General features: G+C 34.8%; 1 protein-coding gene across 2 annotated transcripts; it reads left to right on the forward strand.

Moving 5' to 3' along the window:
• The first annotated feature begins 1,514 nt into the window (after window positions 1-1,514).
• Window positions 1,515-14,520, forward strand: LOC130987404 (dual specificity protein kinase YAK1 homolog). Of its 2 annotated transcripts, XM_057910926.1 has the most exons (18): window positions 1,515-2,152; window positions 3,434-3,633; window positions 4,370-4,523; window positions 4,613-4,722; window positions 4,813-4,882; window positions 4,970-5,052; window positions 5,144-5,222; window positions 5,310-5,350; window positions 6,280-6,402; window positions 7,534-7,684; window positions 8,361-8,475; window positions 8,569-8,651; window positions 10,225-10,299; window positions 10,615-10,689; window positions 10,775-11,550; window positions 12,311-12,469; window positions 13,774-13,958; window positions 14,105-14,520. In XM_057910926.1, the coding sequence occupies exons 1-18, from the start codon at window positions 1,961-1,963 to the stop codon at window positions 14,179-14,181; spliced, it is 2,748 nt and encodes a 915-aa protein (XP_057766909.1). In that variant the 5' UTR covers window positions 1,515-1,960; the 3' UTR covers window positions 14,182-14,520. The 2 variants fall into 2 exon arrangements, with proteins under 2 accessions (XP_057766909.1, XP_057766910.1); XM_057910927.1 differs by lacking the exon at window positions 14,105-14,520 and having other exon boundaries at window positions 1,549-2,152; window positions 13,815-13,854.
• Window positions 14,521-15,225: the final 705 nt, after the last annotated feature.

Consider the following 15,225-nt stretch of genomic DNA (forward strand, 5'->3'; position numbering starts at 1 on the left):
CTAAATAGGCAATCAAGTTTAGTGGAGTGATGAAAACATATCTGACTCGAGCCTTAAAAAAGGGTCACAACAAATTGCACTGTTTATTCTCTACAGTGAAAAATAAATTAGCAGTGAATGCGTTCAAATATGCTCCCTCAGTCCCACTATTATTGTTCTAAAGTTTTTGGGCACGAGAATTAAGAACAATGCATAAATTGGTTGAAAGTATTATGACTCACACTTTTTGAAAAAGTTAATTATTACTCCCTCCGTCCACGAAATGAGTACCCATTTATGGACGGCACGAGTTTTAAGAAATGTATTGAGTGTGGTGTGAATAGAATAGAGGTCCCACCTTTTTTAGTGTATTAATTAAAGTATTGTGTGGGGTACACTTGCCAAAAAGGGAAATGGGTACTCATTTCGTGGACGGACGAAAATAGAAATATGGGTACTCATTTCGTGGACGGAGGGAGTACTACCTTTTATGGAAATGAGACAATAATAATTGACAACCTAAAATAGTAAATGAGACAACAATAGTGGGATCGATGACGTATATATAAAGAGATGCTTGCTCAAACAAAGAATTTTCTAAATATCAAATTGTCGTAGATTTCTTACATTTTTTTTTTTGGATTTCTATATTGTCCAACTTTATTATCAAAATTATTAACTAATACTAATAAACAACTTTAAAAAAAAAATGGACGGCCATTTTCTCGTAAGCATTGTCTACATTAATCTATAATAAAACTGAAACCAATTTCAGAATTTAGTGGCATTTTGTGATTATAATAAATTAAAGTTTATTTGTAAATTATTTAATTTTTTTATTTCGTTTTTCTTTGTGTTCTTATTTTTTTGTGTTTTTTTTTTAATTGTGAAATTCGAACTAAAATCATGACTAGAGCTTAATTTGAGTATATTTTATGTAATATTAGATTTAAATGTAAAAGCTACATTTATTTACAAATTAAAACTTAACAAAATTCTCTTTCCTCTCTCATCTTTTTTTTAATAAATCTATTTTTCAAATAATTTTTATTTTTATTTTTATTTTCATTTACATATTTTTTCCTTTAGCTTATTTTATTTCTTAATTTATTTTATTTTTTTATAATATCAATTTTATTATTGTGAATTCTTCTTTATTTTTATTAATTTCTATACTCAACTCAAATATATTCAGATAAAATTATATTTCTATTATATTTATAGATATAATAATTAAATCAGTATCATTTATATATATATATAGAAAAAATATTTTTTATTACACGGGTTCAAATGCTAGTTATTAAGCTATTAACATCTTTATTATTTTTATTATATTAGTATCATTTCCCTAATGTACATTAAGTTATTAAAATCTTTAAATTGAGAAAGTTTCTGAAAAAAAAAAAGAGATTAAAATAGTACTAATAATGGGGAAATTAGAAAAATCGGGTTTAACACTTGCTCGCTGGCGTTGGGACTGTAGTTTTACTGCTGTTAATATTTGCTTGTAGAGTAACAGCAGTAGTTAGTTTTGCGCTTCTTTTCTACGAAATTACTGCTTTCCGATTACCACAAACATAAACTAATACGTATTTCACAGCTCCTGCTTCCCTTCTCTCCTCTCAATTCGACTCCCCTCGCCTCTGCCAATTCAGATTGATTTCAATCGATTTTCACTTCATCGCCTTTGCTGATTTCTTTGTTTTGTTTCCGTTGAGGCCTCAGCTGGATCGATTGGCTTCACACTCTGTCGTTTTGCCCTTCCCATTCATTATTTTTTCTAGAAAAAAATAAATTTTGGTATTTGGGTTGTTTTTTATGTGCCTAATTTTGAAGATTCTTTGTTGAGTGAAGGAGGATGGGATTGCAATCTTCCGGTAAATTCCTCGAATTTGCTGGAGGAGTAAACCATCCCAGTTGCTGACTTTCAACTGCATCTTTAATCTATCTATCTCTAGAATAGAGGGAGGATTGGGTTATGGACGAGGTCTCTACTGCTGCTAGTAGGGAAGCTGAATCCCCGCAACTCAGCGAGAGTTCAACATCTTCGTCTTCCTCATCATCCAGGCTAATATCATGGCGCCCTAGGCCGCTTGCCTTCCGCCCTTATTCCTCAACTCTCCACACTAATACCAAGCCCCAACATTTACGGGTCGTCGTCAGAAGACCGGTATGGTATTTCCGTTATTGTTTTTCATCTGTCATTGCATAAACACAGCACACTCCCACTTTGATCACTATGATAGCTAAGTGTCTCATACCTGTAAACCACATGGCTACGATTTGGAATCTCAAAAGTGGTCTCTGGAGATACATATCTTAGTGCCTATTTCTTAACAAGTGCTTGATTACCCATGGCAATGATCTGGTCAAAGAATGTGGGGCTTTTAGAGGCTGGTTTGGTTCATGTTACATTTCCTCTTTCACCATTGATAATGTATGACAAGGATGTCATCCGGTTTGGCATGCTGCACACATGGAATGCATAGGTGATAGTGAAAAATAAATGCAACAGTAGATTATTATAGATCAAATCAATTTAAAGGTTGCAGTGAGCATCAGGCAAGATGACAAGAAAGTAATAAGGAAAACTAAAGATGAAGAAAATATTAATGATGCTTCATATATGTAAAAGTTACCCTTGGAGGTTGGTATTAGATGCTGCTGCAAGTGTTTGCGAATTCTGCTTTGACCAGAATCATCATCATTTTGACTGTAGTTTCTGGACCCTCTATATATTATCAAATTATTGTAACAGAAAATCAACTTGTATTAACCAATTAAACTTGTTAAATAAATAGTAGTCGTTGTATCAGTATAAATTTGAATATTTATAGATAAATTCAAATTAGTAGGTCTGCAACAGGTAAGGTATGAATATGGTTGCAAAACACAAGAAACCAGAATATTTTAGTCTGTTTTTCATAAATCAATTCCAAAGTATAATTACATAACTAAACTATGCTTTTGAAGAGGATGAAAAGTAGTGGTCTTGGCCGTGGTTTGCGGATAGATCACTTCGTTTTGTTGAGACAGATGGAGAGAAAGTAAGAATGAATTTATGAAGCCTTAATAGTCAAATCCTTACATTATGTTGTTATTGGTATGTTTACATGAAGAAAGGCAAGAAATTTTTCTGACAAAACAGAAAGTCCAATCAATATTGTCACTGGGAAGGAGGTCAGGAGATCAAGATATTCTGATTATATATAGGGGACCGATTTGCATATTACAGGGGCAGGTCATGATAATCAATTTTATTGTCATGATGATATTATATTGTATATCATTTATTGAGGAATTGATCTTCTTTCGTTTTGCTCTTGTTTTTCAACCCAACTATATTTTTGTTGGCATGCTGACCTTTTCTGTCATTCTTTGCTTGGAATTCATGTGCTTTCTGTAACCTTTGTTGAACTAGTAGATCCATTAGATTTTTTCTTGGTTGCAGTTGGTTGCGCGCTTGACTAAGGATATTGTTGAGATATATCAAGTATGCAACCCTCAGTTCCGTTATTCAGAAGAATTGAATCTAAAGAGGTTCTTGACATCACCATCTACTGGACTTTTGAACGATGGTTGCGATAATGAAAACTCAGACCTAATCCTTACCGTAAATTATTGCCTGGTTAACTCAAACATAAATCAAAGGTATGCCTATCCCAATGTCTGGGCAATTTGCTTAAGGATCTGAAGGAATATACGCCTTTTTAGCAACTTTAAGCATTGCATTCTGATTCCATATTTAGATATTAAAACTCAAGATGATACATTTTGAACCTGTAGTGGTAATTGCTCAATGCAAACACTTATCAGCATATCCTATTGTAATTTGATTTTTTTATGACAAATGCGCTGACCTATAATTTCTGGTCGTATTTCAAGATGCCACTGGTGTTAGACACATATTATAGGGTTCCAATTGTTACAGTTAGTTTACCTTGTCATGCCAATGGATTCCCATGAAGATATTTTTTGCATTATTCAACATAATTGTTTGAATGAAACATCTTCATGTCATTAATTTGCCAAAAGTTAAAGGCTTGTCTCAAAGACAGCCTAATATCATGGAACAACGAAAATGGCTAAATAAATCAAGGAATGGCTCTCAATGATATAAGTTCTGTTGTAAGAAAAATCTCACTGCTATCTAATCCTTGGTCAGTAATGAAGACAAGGTATGGACTGTTCATCTTGATTTTGTCTTTCTGCCCGTATGAATTGCAGAAAAGGATATTCCTTTTACTAAATTTTCTTTTGCCCATCGTTACATAGCATGAATAATTATTTGATTTCTGCCATTTTTTCCCTTGTTAGTGTTTCTGCTTCTCACTGGCATGTAGCATTGGATGTTGGCAAATGACTTGCCATCTACTTCTGTATGCAGGTACATTGTGAAGGATGTTCTTGGCCAAGGCACATTTGGGCAGGTTGCTAAGTGTTGGGTAGCAGAAATGAATAGTTTTGTTGCTGTCAAGATAATAAAAAATTTACCTGCTTTTTACCAGCAGGCACTTGTTGAAGTTTCTATCCTAACAACAGTAAGCCTATTCTGGACATGATTTTGTTATTTTCTGATTCAACTAAAACTCTGTGTTGTAGATTTTCAGCCTTTTGTTTCTTTACGCAGTTAAATAAGAAGTTTGATCCTGAGGATAAGCACCACATTGTTCGGATATATGATTATTTTGTGCATCAGAATCACCTGTGCATCGTCTTTGAGCTGCTTGATGTTAATCTGTGAGTTATTGGTCCACAAATGTTCCATTTAGTGATGAGCCTTTTTTGCTTGATAATACCTGGGAACTTAGCTGCGTTGCCTTGTGACAGATATGAGCTTATCAAGTTGAATCATTTTCGGGGATTGTCGTTGAGCATTGTGCAGTTATTCTCAAAACAGGTGAGACATTTTCCTTAAGGAAGTTCATTCATGGAATGGCTGTTGAATTTGTCATTGTGTTATAAGATTTATTTCTTATCATTCTAGATATTGCGGGGGTTGGCTCTTATGAAAGATGCTGGCATAATTCATTGTGATCTGAAGCCAGAGAATATTCTGTTATCCACAAGGTGAGCTACTCCTTGATGACTTTGGACCCCAAAAAAAGTATGCATCTTATTTTTATCTTATATCTAAAGTATTAAGTCATGAAATTCACAGTGTGAAGCCAGCAGAAATCAAAATCATAGACTTTGGATCAGCTTGTAGAGAAGACCGTACTGTTTATTCTTATATACAGGTAAGCATTTCTCAATTTTGGGATTTATAAATTTGTTGATACAAATTAGTTTAGTTTGATTAGCTATTAAACTTATTTTTTTTGCAGAGTCGGTACTATAGATCACCAGAGGTTCTTCTTGGATACCAGTATCCTTGAAAATGATATTAACACCCTCCCCCCCCCCACCCAACAATAAATCCAACTTTTGTTGGTAGACCATGGACCTTGAAGCTAGTCGTCATCATACACTTCTGATTGAGAAAAGGAACAAGTCTTTAATAAGTAACATCAATGTCGTAAAAGTCCTAAGATGTATTTTGAGGCATTTTGTCTCGGCGACGTGAGGCGTAAGCCTCAGACTAAAGACAAAAATGTTCATAAGAAAACATAGATAACAAACCAAACATTAAATTTAATTGTTTAGAAGTCTCAAAAACATCAAATTAAAGATATAAAGTGTTCATAATATTGTTTTGTTACTCAATAATAAGATCAAATCATAATCAAACATCATAGTCATCTAACTCATCATCAACAACACCATTAGAGTCCTCATCAATACACATCTATATCCAATCTTGTTCGTTGCATCTCCTCAACAATAGGAGGATTCATGTCACTGCATAACTTTCTTTTCTTTTTTGGTTTGTTAGGGTAATAATTAGTATTTGACTTTAGACGGGTTTAGAGTTTATGTTTAGTATTTATTGGGCATTCAATTTTTATTGTTTTTTAATTAGTTGAATTAGTTAGCCCAAAAAAACCCAACCCAACTTAAGCCCAATCACCTTGAATGCTGCTTTTTGGTGAGGCGGGCTTCACGCCTTGGGGTATTTTACCCTGAGGCGTACACCTCAGCTTGAAAAGGTGTAGGCCTCACCAGCAGCGACGAAGGCGTAAGCCCTGAGGCGTTTTCCGATAGCCTCGCTCGAGGCAGGCCTCAAGGCGTAAGCGTCAATGGATTTTTCCAACACTGGAGTACATTTGTTTTCTTCCTCCACTCTTTTATCATCACTCATTTAACAGATTCTTTATGACGCAAAAAGATGCTTTTGTAGACCTTAACCTTGCATAGGTACACTACAGCTATTGACATGTGGTCATTTGGGTGCATCGTTGCCGAGTTATTTCTTGGGCTACCATTGTTTCCAGGAGTTTCAGAGTTTGATCTGTTGCGGAGGATGATTAAAATTCTAGGGTACGATACGTCCTCTTTCTTTCTTGGAATTTCATTAACACATACTTTTAATTAATCTTTTGACAAGTGGAAAGCAAAGGTTGAGGTTAATGCTTCTTGAGATGTTTATATATGGTCCTTACGTCTCTATTTCAGTAATTATTTTGTTTGACCATATTTCATTTTTATGAAACGAATGCCCCTATGTACTCCTCAGTCCTCAGTTATTGAGACCTTTCAACTATCAATACATCCTTTAGATGATATATTTCGGGTTATCTAGTGATGTGTCTTTGACTTCTCTGTTACCCCACTCGATAGGATCCTCCAACTCTCACATCATCTTGGCCATCTCAATACATGCTAGTCAGTAGGGACGTTATTTGCTGAACTGTAGTCATTAACTTTAATAATGACTTTATCAGCCAACCAGAAGATAAAGGGAAAGAATAATCAGGGATTCAGGAGGACATTCAATAGTCTTTAGGCATTCACGTCAAGGAAAATGGGAATACTTTTAAGTGAGATGAATCACTGGCTTCTGCTAGTTAATCCACTTGCTAAAGTCCTGCTCTAGGGATAAAATATATTTAACTCAGGACACATCTTGAAAAACGTAATGAGAAGATAGTTGCAAATGATGTTAATTAAAATTTTGTACTCAGGATTGAAACTGTTGTTCAAATTTCATTAACTAACTTTGCTCTCCAGCCTTGTCCAATTCAAATTGCTTAGATCTAATATATTTTTATGGTCAGGGATGTAAAGAGGTGCAAAATTGCTTAAGATTGCCTACAATGAGATCTTTTCCTCGTTCTTTCCCCACTCCCATTTCAGAGATCTGTAGATCTAATTTGCGTCAAATCTAGTTCATGGTTGAATTTTAACCCCATTCAGAAGATGCTACCCTCAATCTGAAGTTCAGTGCTAAAAACTCCAAGTTTAGATATTTAGGCATATTTTCTTTACTTTATCTCTTAGAATGCATTATCAAGTTGAACATAATCAAAGGTTGGATTATCTTGCATTAATTGGATTAGAAACAAACATTAACAACAACAAATAACATGTGGGGACCTCTACCTTGTGCAAATTTTACTTTGCTCAGGTGTTAGATATCTTGCGAGTTGGCTTAGTCTGCTAAATTTGCAGGGGCCAACCTCCTGATTATATTCTAAGGAAGGCAAAAAATACTAGCAAGTTTTTTAAGTTCGTTGGGAGCATCAACCATGATGACAGGGAACAGAGTCATAGAAGCAATTGCAGCATGTATCAGGTCTTGACCGAAGAAGAATATGCAGCTGTAAGTGCCTTTTCAAACTTGTAAGTTACAGCTTGGTGATTTTTGATTGTTAGGGTTTTTGTGTGTTTTCTAATATGTACAGGTCCTATGTCTTATTTATCTGTATTTGTGTGCATATAATCTCTATGAATTTACATGTATAGTATATTTATTTCTAGGTTGTAGCTCTCTATATGAATTTTGAGGTCTGCTTGTTAGGTTCCGTTTATATCAAATTTTCCTTTGTACTACACCTTATTTTTTTGATCGTATGTTTATTTCTATATTTAGAATTTAAATTGTTGTTTGGGATGTTAATCTCACTTTTCCTAGTTCAAAGATAATCTTCATGCAATTTTAAAAGCTTTCATGCATCCTCTTTAAAAATACTGGATTGTCTCGAAGTCTTCTTTCATTTCCTTCAGTTCATAGTCTGATACAAACTGTATCTTTTGTCATGTCCACAAGAAGGTAAAGGCAAAATTCCCAATCGAACCATAGTAATGAATTGTCTGTTACTCCTTTGATGCATTTCCACGAAAATAATGATGCTTATGACATACTTGCATCATACTTATGGTGTGTCCTGGTGTAATATTGTACTAACTAAGTCAGCAAGTTCTCCTAATTCTCAGCCCTTGAACTTTCATTTATGCTCTTACTAATTCTTTATTATTCTAACGCTTCTTTGTTTCAGAGGGAATCAAAAAAACCTTCAATTGGAAAGGAGTACTTCAATCATATGAACCTTGAAGCAATTGTCACGAAGTACCCTTACAGGAAGAATTTGCCAGAGGAAGAAATTCCTAAAGGTTATCATCATACTCTTCCAAGAAGCTACCTGGAGACATACGATTCTTGTGTGACTTTTTATTTGATACATTATTGACTGCCTACTTTTACAGAAAGTCAAATACGATTAGCGCTAATTGATTTCTTAAAGGGGCTGGTCGAATTTGATCCGGAGAAAAGGTGGTCGCCTTTGCAGGTATTGAACAACTTTGGCATCTCAATAAATATAGATCTCTAAATTGTGGTTTTAGCTGCTTCAGGGATCCTTTTCCTTTGTCATCTTGTTTCTTTTCCTACCCTATAAACTAATATTTTGGTAAAACCTTTATCCTCAATTAAAATGGTGTTGTTCAAACTTTGAATTCGAGGTGATTCTTGTCATTTGATTATGACATTACCAAGAAATCACAAACTAAACTAATAACATAAGTTGCAAACAATAGCAATACAAAATTACAAACAAACCGATTGTGCTTCAAACAAATCGATGAGATTTTAGAATGAAAATAGATGAAATATGTAAAGAAGAATATAGAATTTTAGTGTGTGAGAAATATAACAAATGTGGTCTCCATTTATAGAGAAATCAAAATTATGAATTTTGATATATATATATTTTTTAATAAAGTATGTAAAAGTATTTAAATTTTATCTTAATATTCAAAATAAATATTTAGAATCAAAGAAGCTATGACAAGTGGCAACTTTTAATTGGGAGACCACATGGTCTCTTTTGTGTCTCCACGAGACCACGTTCTGTCTCTTCATGGTGTGCTTTAATTTTATTTTATTTTTAATTGCATTTTGCTTAGGTGGCCGGTCGACCTTCTTCCCCAGGTTGCTGTTATTTGTAGTCTTAAGGATCTAGTTTATTTAGACCACTACCATTCCAAATAAGAAATTATATTTCATGTTATTTCATCTTTAATGTGATACATTGTTCTTTATTTTTATCCTTATAAATGAGCTGAGCTACTTGGATATTGGCTCGATAAGAGCTCATTTAAGCTTGTAAGCTAAAGGGGCCAATCTTGCTGAGCTTGGTGGTACTCGGCTCATTAGCTTGTGAGAAAGTTCGTTAAGTGATTTAGTTTGAAAATATAAATTATTAACTAGAGACATTTATATTTCTAAACTATAATTAGTAATAACTGTATTAAGTTTCTAGCTAGCTTTATTTGTTATACTTAGCTATAATAGGCAGAGTAGTTTTATCCCATTTGCCTAATATCGAGTCGGCTCTATTCAGTCTCAAAACTTACTTATTGTTTTATTCATCAGTTAGGTTTATGTATGATAATCTGAATGTCTAGAATTTTACTGCAATTATGTTAGAATATTAGGCTTGCTTTTTGGACTGCAGTAAGTTCTATAATGCACTCTTAATATATCTCTGTATGAAGGAGAAGAACACAAGGATTGATTTTTCCCAAATTTTGATATTCTGGAAGTCTTTGTAAAAGAGATGAAAATGCTGGGGAAACAGGATCTTTCTGGTTGGGTGAAAGCTAATAGATGAAGACTTGATATGAAAAAGTTCTTTGTTGAGGACTCTGTTATCAACTCAATAAAGTATTGTCTAGTGATATCATTTATCATTATTCACGATATAGTTTGTATTCATCAGTGTTCCGTTACATTCATTTTTTTTCTCTGATCATGAGGTAGTTTGTATATCCCTTACAATGTTCAATTACATTAATTGTGTTTTGGCTTGTTGAGAGTTTGATTCTCTTTGTCTAATAGCATTTGATTATTAATGTTTTTAGGCTTCAAAGCACCCTTTTGTTACTGGAGAACCTTTTATGTGCCCTTATAAACCTGCTGCAGAGACCCCGCACATGGTGAGTAAGTATGGCTGAACTGCCTTCTATATAACTACATCACATGTTTCTCTTCTTTCTTTTACCTTTTGGGGAAAAAAAAATCTAGACCATTTTTGTTTGTGTGAGTTAAGAGGGTTGCCCGTGATTGATAATCCTCTTGTAGTCATTGTGACAGCAATTGGCGAACATCTTGAATCTTGATAGTCATTTCTTTCATATAGAAATATCTTGATTCATTCATTGATTTGTATCAACCTTTGGTTGTCTACACGAGCCTTGCTATCTCTTGGATGGTTTTATTAAAATTTATGTACTTTTTGCTTCTGTTGTCAGCCCGTTTCTCAAAATGTTAAGGTGGACCACCATCCTGCTGGGGGTCATTGGTTTGCTGCTGGTCTCTCCCCTAATGTGAGCAAATTTCATTCAATATATTCTGCAGTTTCTTTTGTTTATCTGGATGCAAAAATTTGACTTTGCAGGTCTTCTTATGTAGATATCAGGAAGGAACAGAGCTATGATGCCCAACAGCCCACATTACCAATTTATGCCATATGTGCATGCAGGTAGTTATGGTAGCTTGGGAAGCCATGGGAGCTACAACGATGGCCTGGGGCTTGGAAGCAGTTATGGAAGTTTTGGTGACAACAACAATTTCCATGCATTTTATTCTCCGGCAGGTCCTTCTGGAATGAATCTCTATGCACAAAGTGGTAACTCACTTCTTGGGAATAGTCCTGATACTAGGCGCATAATGCAACTACCGCACGGGAGTGGTATTGGTTTTAGCCCTGGAAATTTTGCACCTATGTCCCTTGGTTCTAGCCCTTCGCAATTTACTCCTCCTAGCTCCTATGGTCAGATTTCAGCAGGTTCGCCCAGACATTATGGTCCTCCTTCTCCTGTAAGAGGGAGTAGTCATGGATCTCCTTTAGGAAAGATGGCATCTGGAAGCCATTACAACAGAAGAAAGAATTGGTCCTATCATGGAAATTTTCATTCCCAAGAGACTGCATCATCTTCTAACTGTCAAGGAAATGTCACCGACAACAACACCTGCCAGCCTGAGGGGAACTCTCCTGTATTTGTTGGCTCTCCATCTCATCGACAGCCCAACTTAAATGCATCAACATGGAGACCACAACAAGGAGGGAGGAGTGTAGCATCAAGTTACTCCTCTTCACACATGCAAACTGTCCAAGGGAGTGCAGTTGAAAAGCATGAGGCTAGTAACTCACTGCCTGATCCTGGAGACTGGGATCCCAATTATAGGTAAGCATGTAAATGCAGTAATGTATTTTGACATAAGAAACTTCACTTATTTGATGGTTGAGCTCTATTCATATAGATGTTCTGATTATATAAGTGCTTATTTTTCTATAAAATTACCAAATGGATGACATTGCACAGTATTACTCCTCCCACAGTTCTAGAGAATGTGCTTTAGCATCTCATTAGATGAAGTAAGGCAGTTTAAGCAATAAGTTCTCCAAATAGTACTTGTGTTTCAGTCACTTATAATGCTGCGGTGGCTGTGGTTTCTAATGAATGATCATTAAGCCTCTTTATGTTAAGTATTATACGTCTGATGATCCTACTGGTTGTTGGGTGCTGATGGAGAAAACACATTCTATTTGCCTATTTGGACTAGACACTATTGATGAATATCTGGATACAGATTTTGATGCCTTAACTTTTTTTGTCACGTCATAATTATAAGGGAACTAAGAGCCTTCTAGTGCTCCTTTTCGACTATTTAAGCAGATCAATACCATCATGTGCTGCATCATAATTATTTTACAACTGCATCCCCAATAACAGTTTTTACATGCATCCAAAAAATTAATGAAGTACCACACCTTATCAGTCCGAATTTTCTATAAGAATAGTTTGATCTCTCTTCCAGTTCCATCAACCATTTCGTGTATTTGGCATGTAATAATGGTCAAATCAAAGTGGGAGATGAAACACTATTTTGATCCTCTTGTAATCTGTACATTGTTTTATATTGCGTTGTTTTTCTCTTTTTCAGTGAAGAACTTCTTCTGCAAGAGGATAGTTCAGATGTGAACAACATGACAAATCAATTTATCAAGGGGATGGAATTGGGCCAACCTTCAATGTCCATTGAACCGTTGATTGGACCTGGAAATTCAAGTCACATCTCCAATGCCACTCTTTCTATGCAAAGGTATCTTTCATTAATCAATTTAACTGCCTTACCTTATCATATTCTCCAATTTAGCTTTCAGCACAGTGGAACTTGAAATACAAATTGGTATGAATTAGATCAAATCTAAAGTTTGTTGGTATTATCACCAGATGATAAATCATTGACAAATAGATGCCAGATTCATTCATTTATTTATTCGTAGTTTTTTGGAAAGTGGTGTATGAGTTTGAATGCTGCCTTTTGGATTTCAAAAGCTAGCACCACAGCAAACATTTGCAGTTATACTTTAGAAGTAAAGAATCATGATGATAGTTTCATAAATTTCACCATGCCAAAAGGTTATGGATGGAGCTTCTGGGTTTTGAGTTATATAGCATGGACCTTATATGTTAATATTACTTGTTTGCAACTTCTGGTACTTGGGAGGAGCAGAAACTTGAGAACTGGTGCGTAGAAAAACAATAAATTCCTTGTGCTGAACTATGTCTAGTTATGTGGGATTTGAACTCTTGCTCGCTGCTGAGTCAATTTACGAAAATATTAGGTATAAGAGGCCATAACTACGAAATACATGGGATTCTATGTGAACTCTGCAGTCAACTAGAGCAATTTAAGAAGCTTGCATCATTTAGTTTCTTGTTTCAGTTGCCTTTTCACGATAGCCAGAGGCCCAGAGCTGTATACATGATTGCTAGTAGTATCAGATGTACACCTGTTTCATCACTTATTTAATACTCCCTCCGTCCCGCCCAAGATGCTACATATTCCTTTTCGAGCCGTCCCAACGAAGATATTACATTTCTATATTTGGCAAAAATAAGAAATTTTAAACACTTAATTAACACTAATTAAGTATTTCTTTATTACCTTATCTCTCCTACTTTATCACTTTATTACCTTCTCTTTCTTATTTTATCACTTTATTACTTTCTCTCTCCTACTTTATCACTTGATTATTACACACTTAAAACATTAATTTACAACTCCTTAAATTCCGTGCTGAAAAGCAAATGTAGCGTCTTGGCCGGGACGGAGGGAGTAATAAAATTGCAAATCATCTTTAGTTAGACTATATCTGATAGTTGTGGACAAATACCTTCCACGACCATCAAGAATATCAGAACTTTGAACTGCGCTTGTAAAACTAATAATTAAAACCACGACACCCTTGATTTGATGTCATTGGACAGTAAAGTATGTTGTGCTAATGTTCAGGAGCTGAGTGGAACTATTAAAAGATGAATATTTTTTTCCAAGCTTTCTTGTTCTTCGTTGTTAATTGAGGCTCAGTTTAGTTTTTCTGTTGTTGTATCACAATTTAGGCATGATGGGCCTATTCAGTCTTTTTCTCTTGGCGAAGCAGGGAGTAATCCTGCAATCCATGGTTATGCCCACACAAGCAATCAACCATATTTAACACCTCATTTGGCGATAAGTTCTCCCAGCCGTTTGGGGCAGCAGCCAGTCCAGCGGCACAACATAGGGAGATCAACTCAATTTCATGACGGTGAGTACCCCAATGATCTGGTCTACATTCTCCTGGAAGCAAGAGCGTATATTCTGATGCCTCGACCCCCTCTCCTTTGGTTCAGTTCGAACATCTTGTCTCCTTTCCAATATATTTTAACACAAACTTGGTATATCTACTTACAGGACATAGAGGCAACTACTCGGTCTCCAATACACCTCCAGCTTTTCATGGAAGAAAAGATTACAGAAGGAATGCTTAATGCATAATGTGAAATGTTATGATGGGAGGAGTCCTTGCAAGGGAGAAGTCATCATTATTTATGCTAGTATTGCATTTCCTGCACTTGTGATTTGTTCCTCTTTTTTTCTTTTTTTTTTTCTTTTTTTTTTCTTCTCTCTTTTTCTTTGTGTTTCTGAGAAAAGAATTATTATCGACGTCTCTCTCTGGTTTCAAAAGGTTAAAAGAAAGAACTTGATTTGAGGGTTGATATTGCTTAGTGATTTATAAGAATTAGTGTAATTGTTGATGGGGGAATGCTCTTCCTCTGTCTGCACCAGAACTTTACCTCATTAATCCTCCCATTCTTTTTTTATTTTAACTTTTGGAGCACAACGGACCAGGACTGCTTATAATTTCACGTTTTTTTTATTGTTTCTCTCAAAATTGGAGTATTAGAAATTAAATATAATTGGCAAGTTTATGCAAACAGTTCTCATATTTTTGGGAATGGTCAGATTAGTCGTCCTTTCCTCAACTCATGTAATCGACTAATCCTAATTACTTAAAGAAGAGATTACCCGTTGTTTTCGGCTATACTTATTTTCAAAGCAAATCTATCATATAGCTGATGTAAAAACTACACTAAGTGCATATTTAGTAGGTTTTATAAGTCTTGATATTTAAATAATTTGAAGTTATATATGCGTTTGCTATCCAAAATTATTAATTAAGAGAGCTCGAAATAAAATCAAGACTCTTATTTTACTCCCTCTGTCCTTGAAATAAGTTCTTATTTTTCCTTTTTGGGACGTTCCTCAAATAAGTTCCTCTTTTTTTCTTTTCATTTTTGGACAATTACCCCACTACTAATAATACTTTATTTATTCTTACTTTTTACTTTTTCACTACTCCCAATATTAATTATAACACTTTTTTACCTTTTCACCACTCCCAATACTAATTATAATATATTTTTCTCCACTATCAATATACTTTACAATTTTTCCTTAAAACCGTGCCTTCCCCAATGAGGAACTTATTTTGGGGACGGAGGGAGTATTATTTTTCTGACCTTGGAGATAAA

Source organism: Salvia miltiorrhiza, chromosome 6, assembly GCF_028751815.1.
Source record: "Salvia miltiorrhiza cultivar Shanhuang (shh) chromosome 6, IMPLAD_Smil_shh, whole genome shotgun sequence".
In the NCBI taxonomy this organism is placed as follows: Eukaryota; Viridiplantae; Streptophyta; class Magnoliopsida; order Lamiales; family Lamiaceae; genus Salvia; species Salvia miltiorrhiza.

What these genes read in the sequence shown, in the direction of transcription:
- LOC130987404 (XM_057910926.1), top strand. Translation starts at nt 1,961, where the DNA reads ATGGACGAGGTCTCTACTGCTGCTAGTAGGGAAGCTGAATCCCCGCAA. An exon ending in GAGCTGCTTGATGTTAATCT is followed by an intron (nt 4,723 to 4,812) that starts GTGAGTTATTGG and finishes GCCTTGTGACAG; the next exon opens with ATATGAGCTTATCAAGTTGA. An exon ending in GACTGGGATCCCAATTATAG is followed by an intron (nt 11,551 to 12,310) that starts GTAAGCATGTAA and finishes TCTCTTTTTCAG; the next exon opens with TGAAGAACTTCTTCTGCAAG.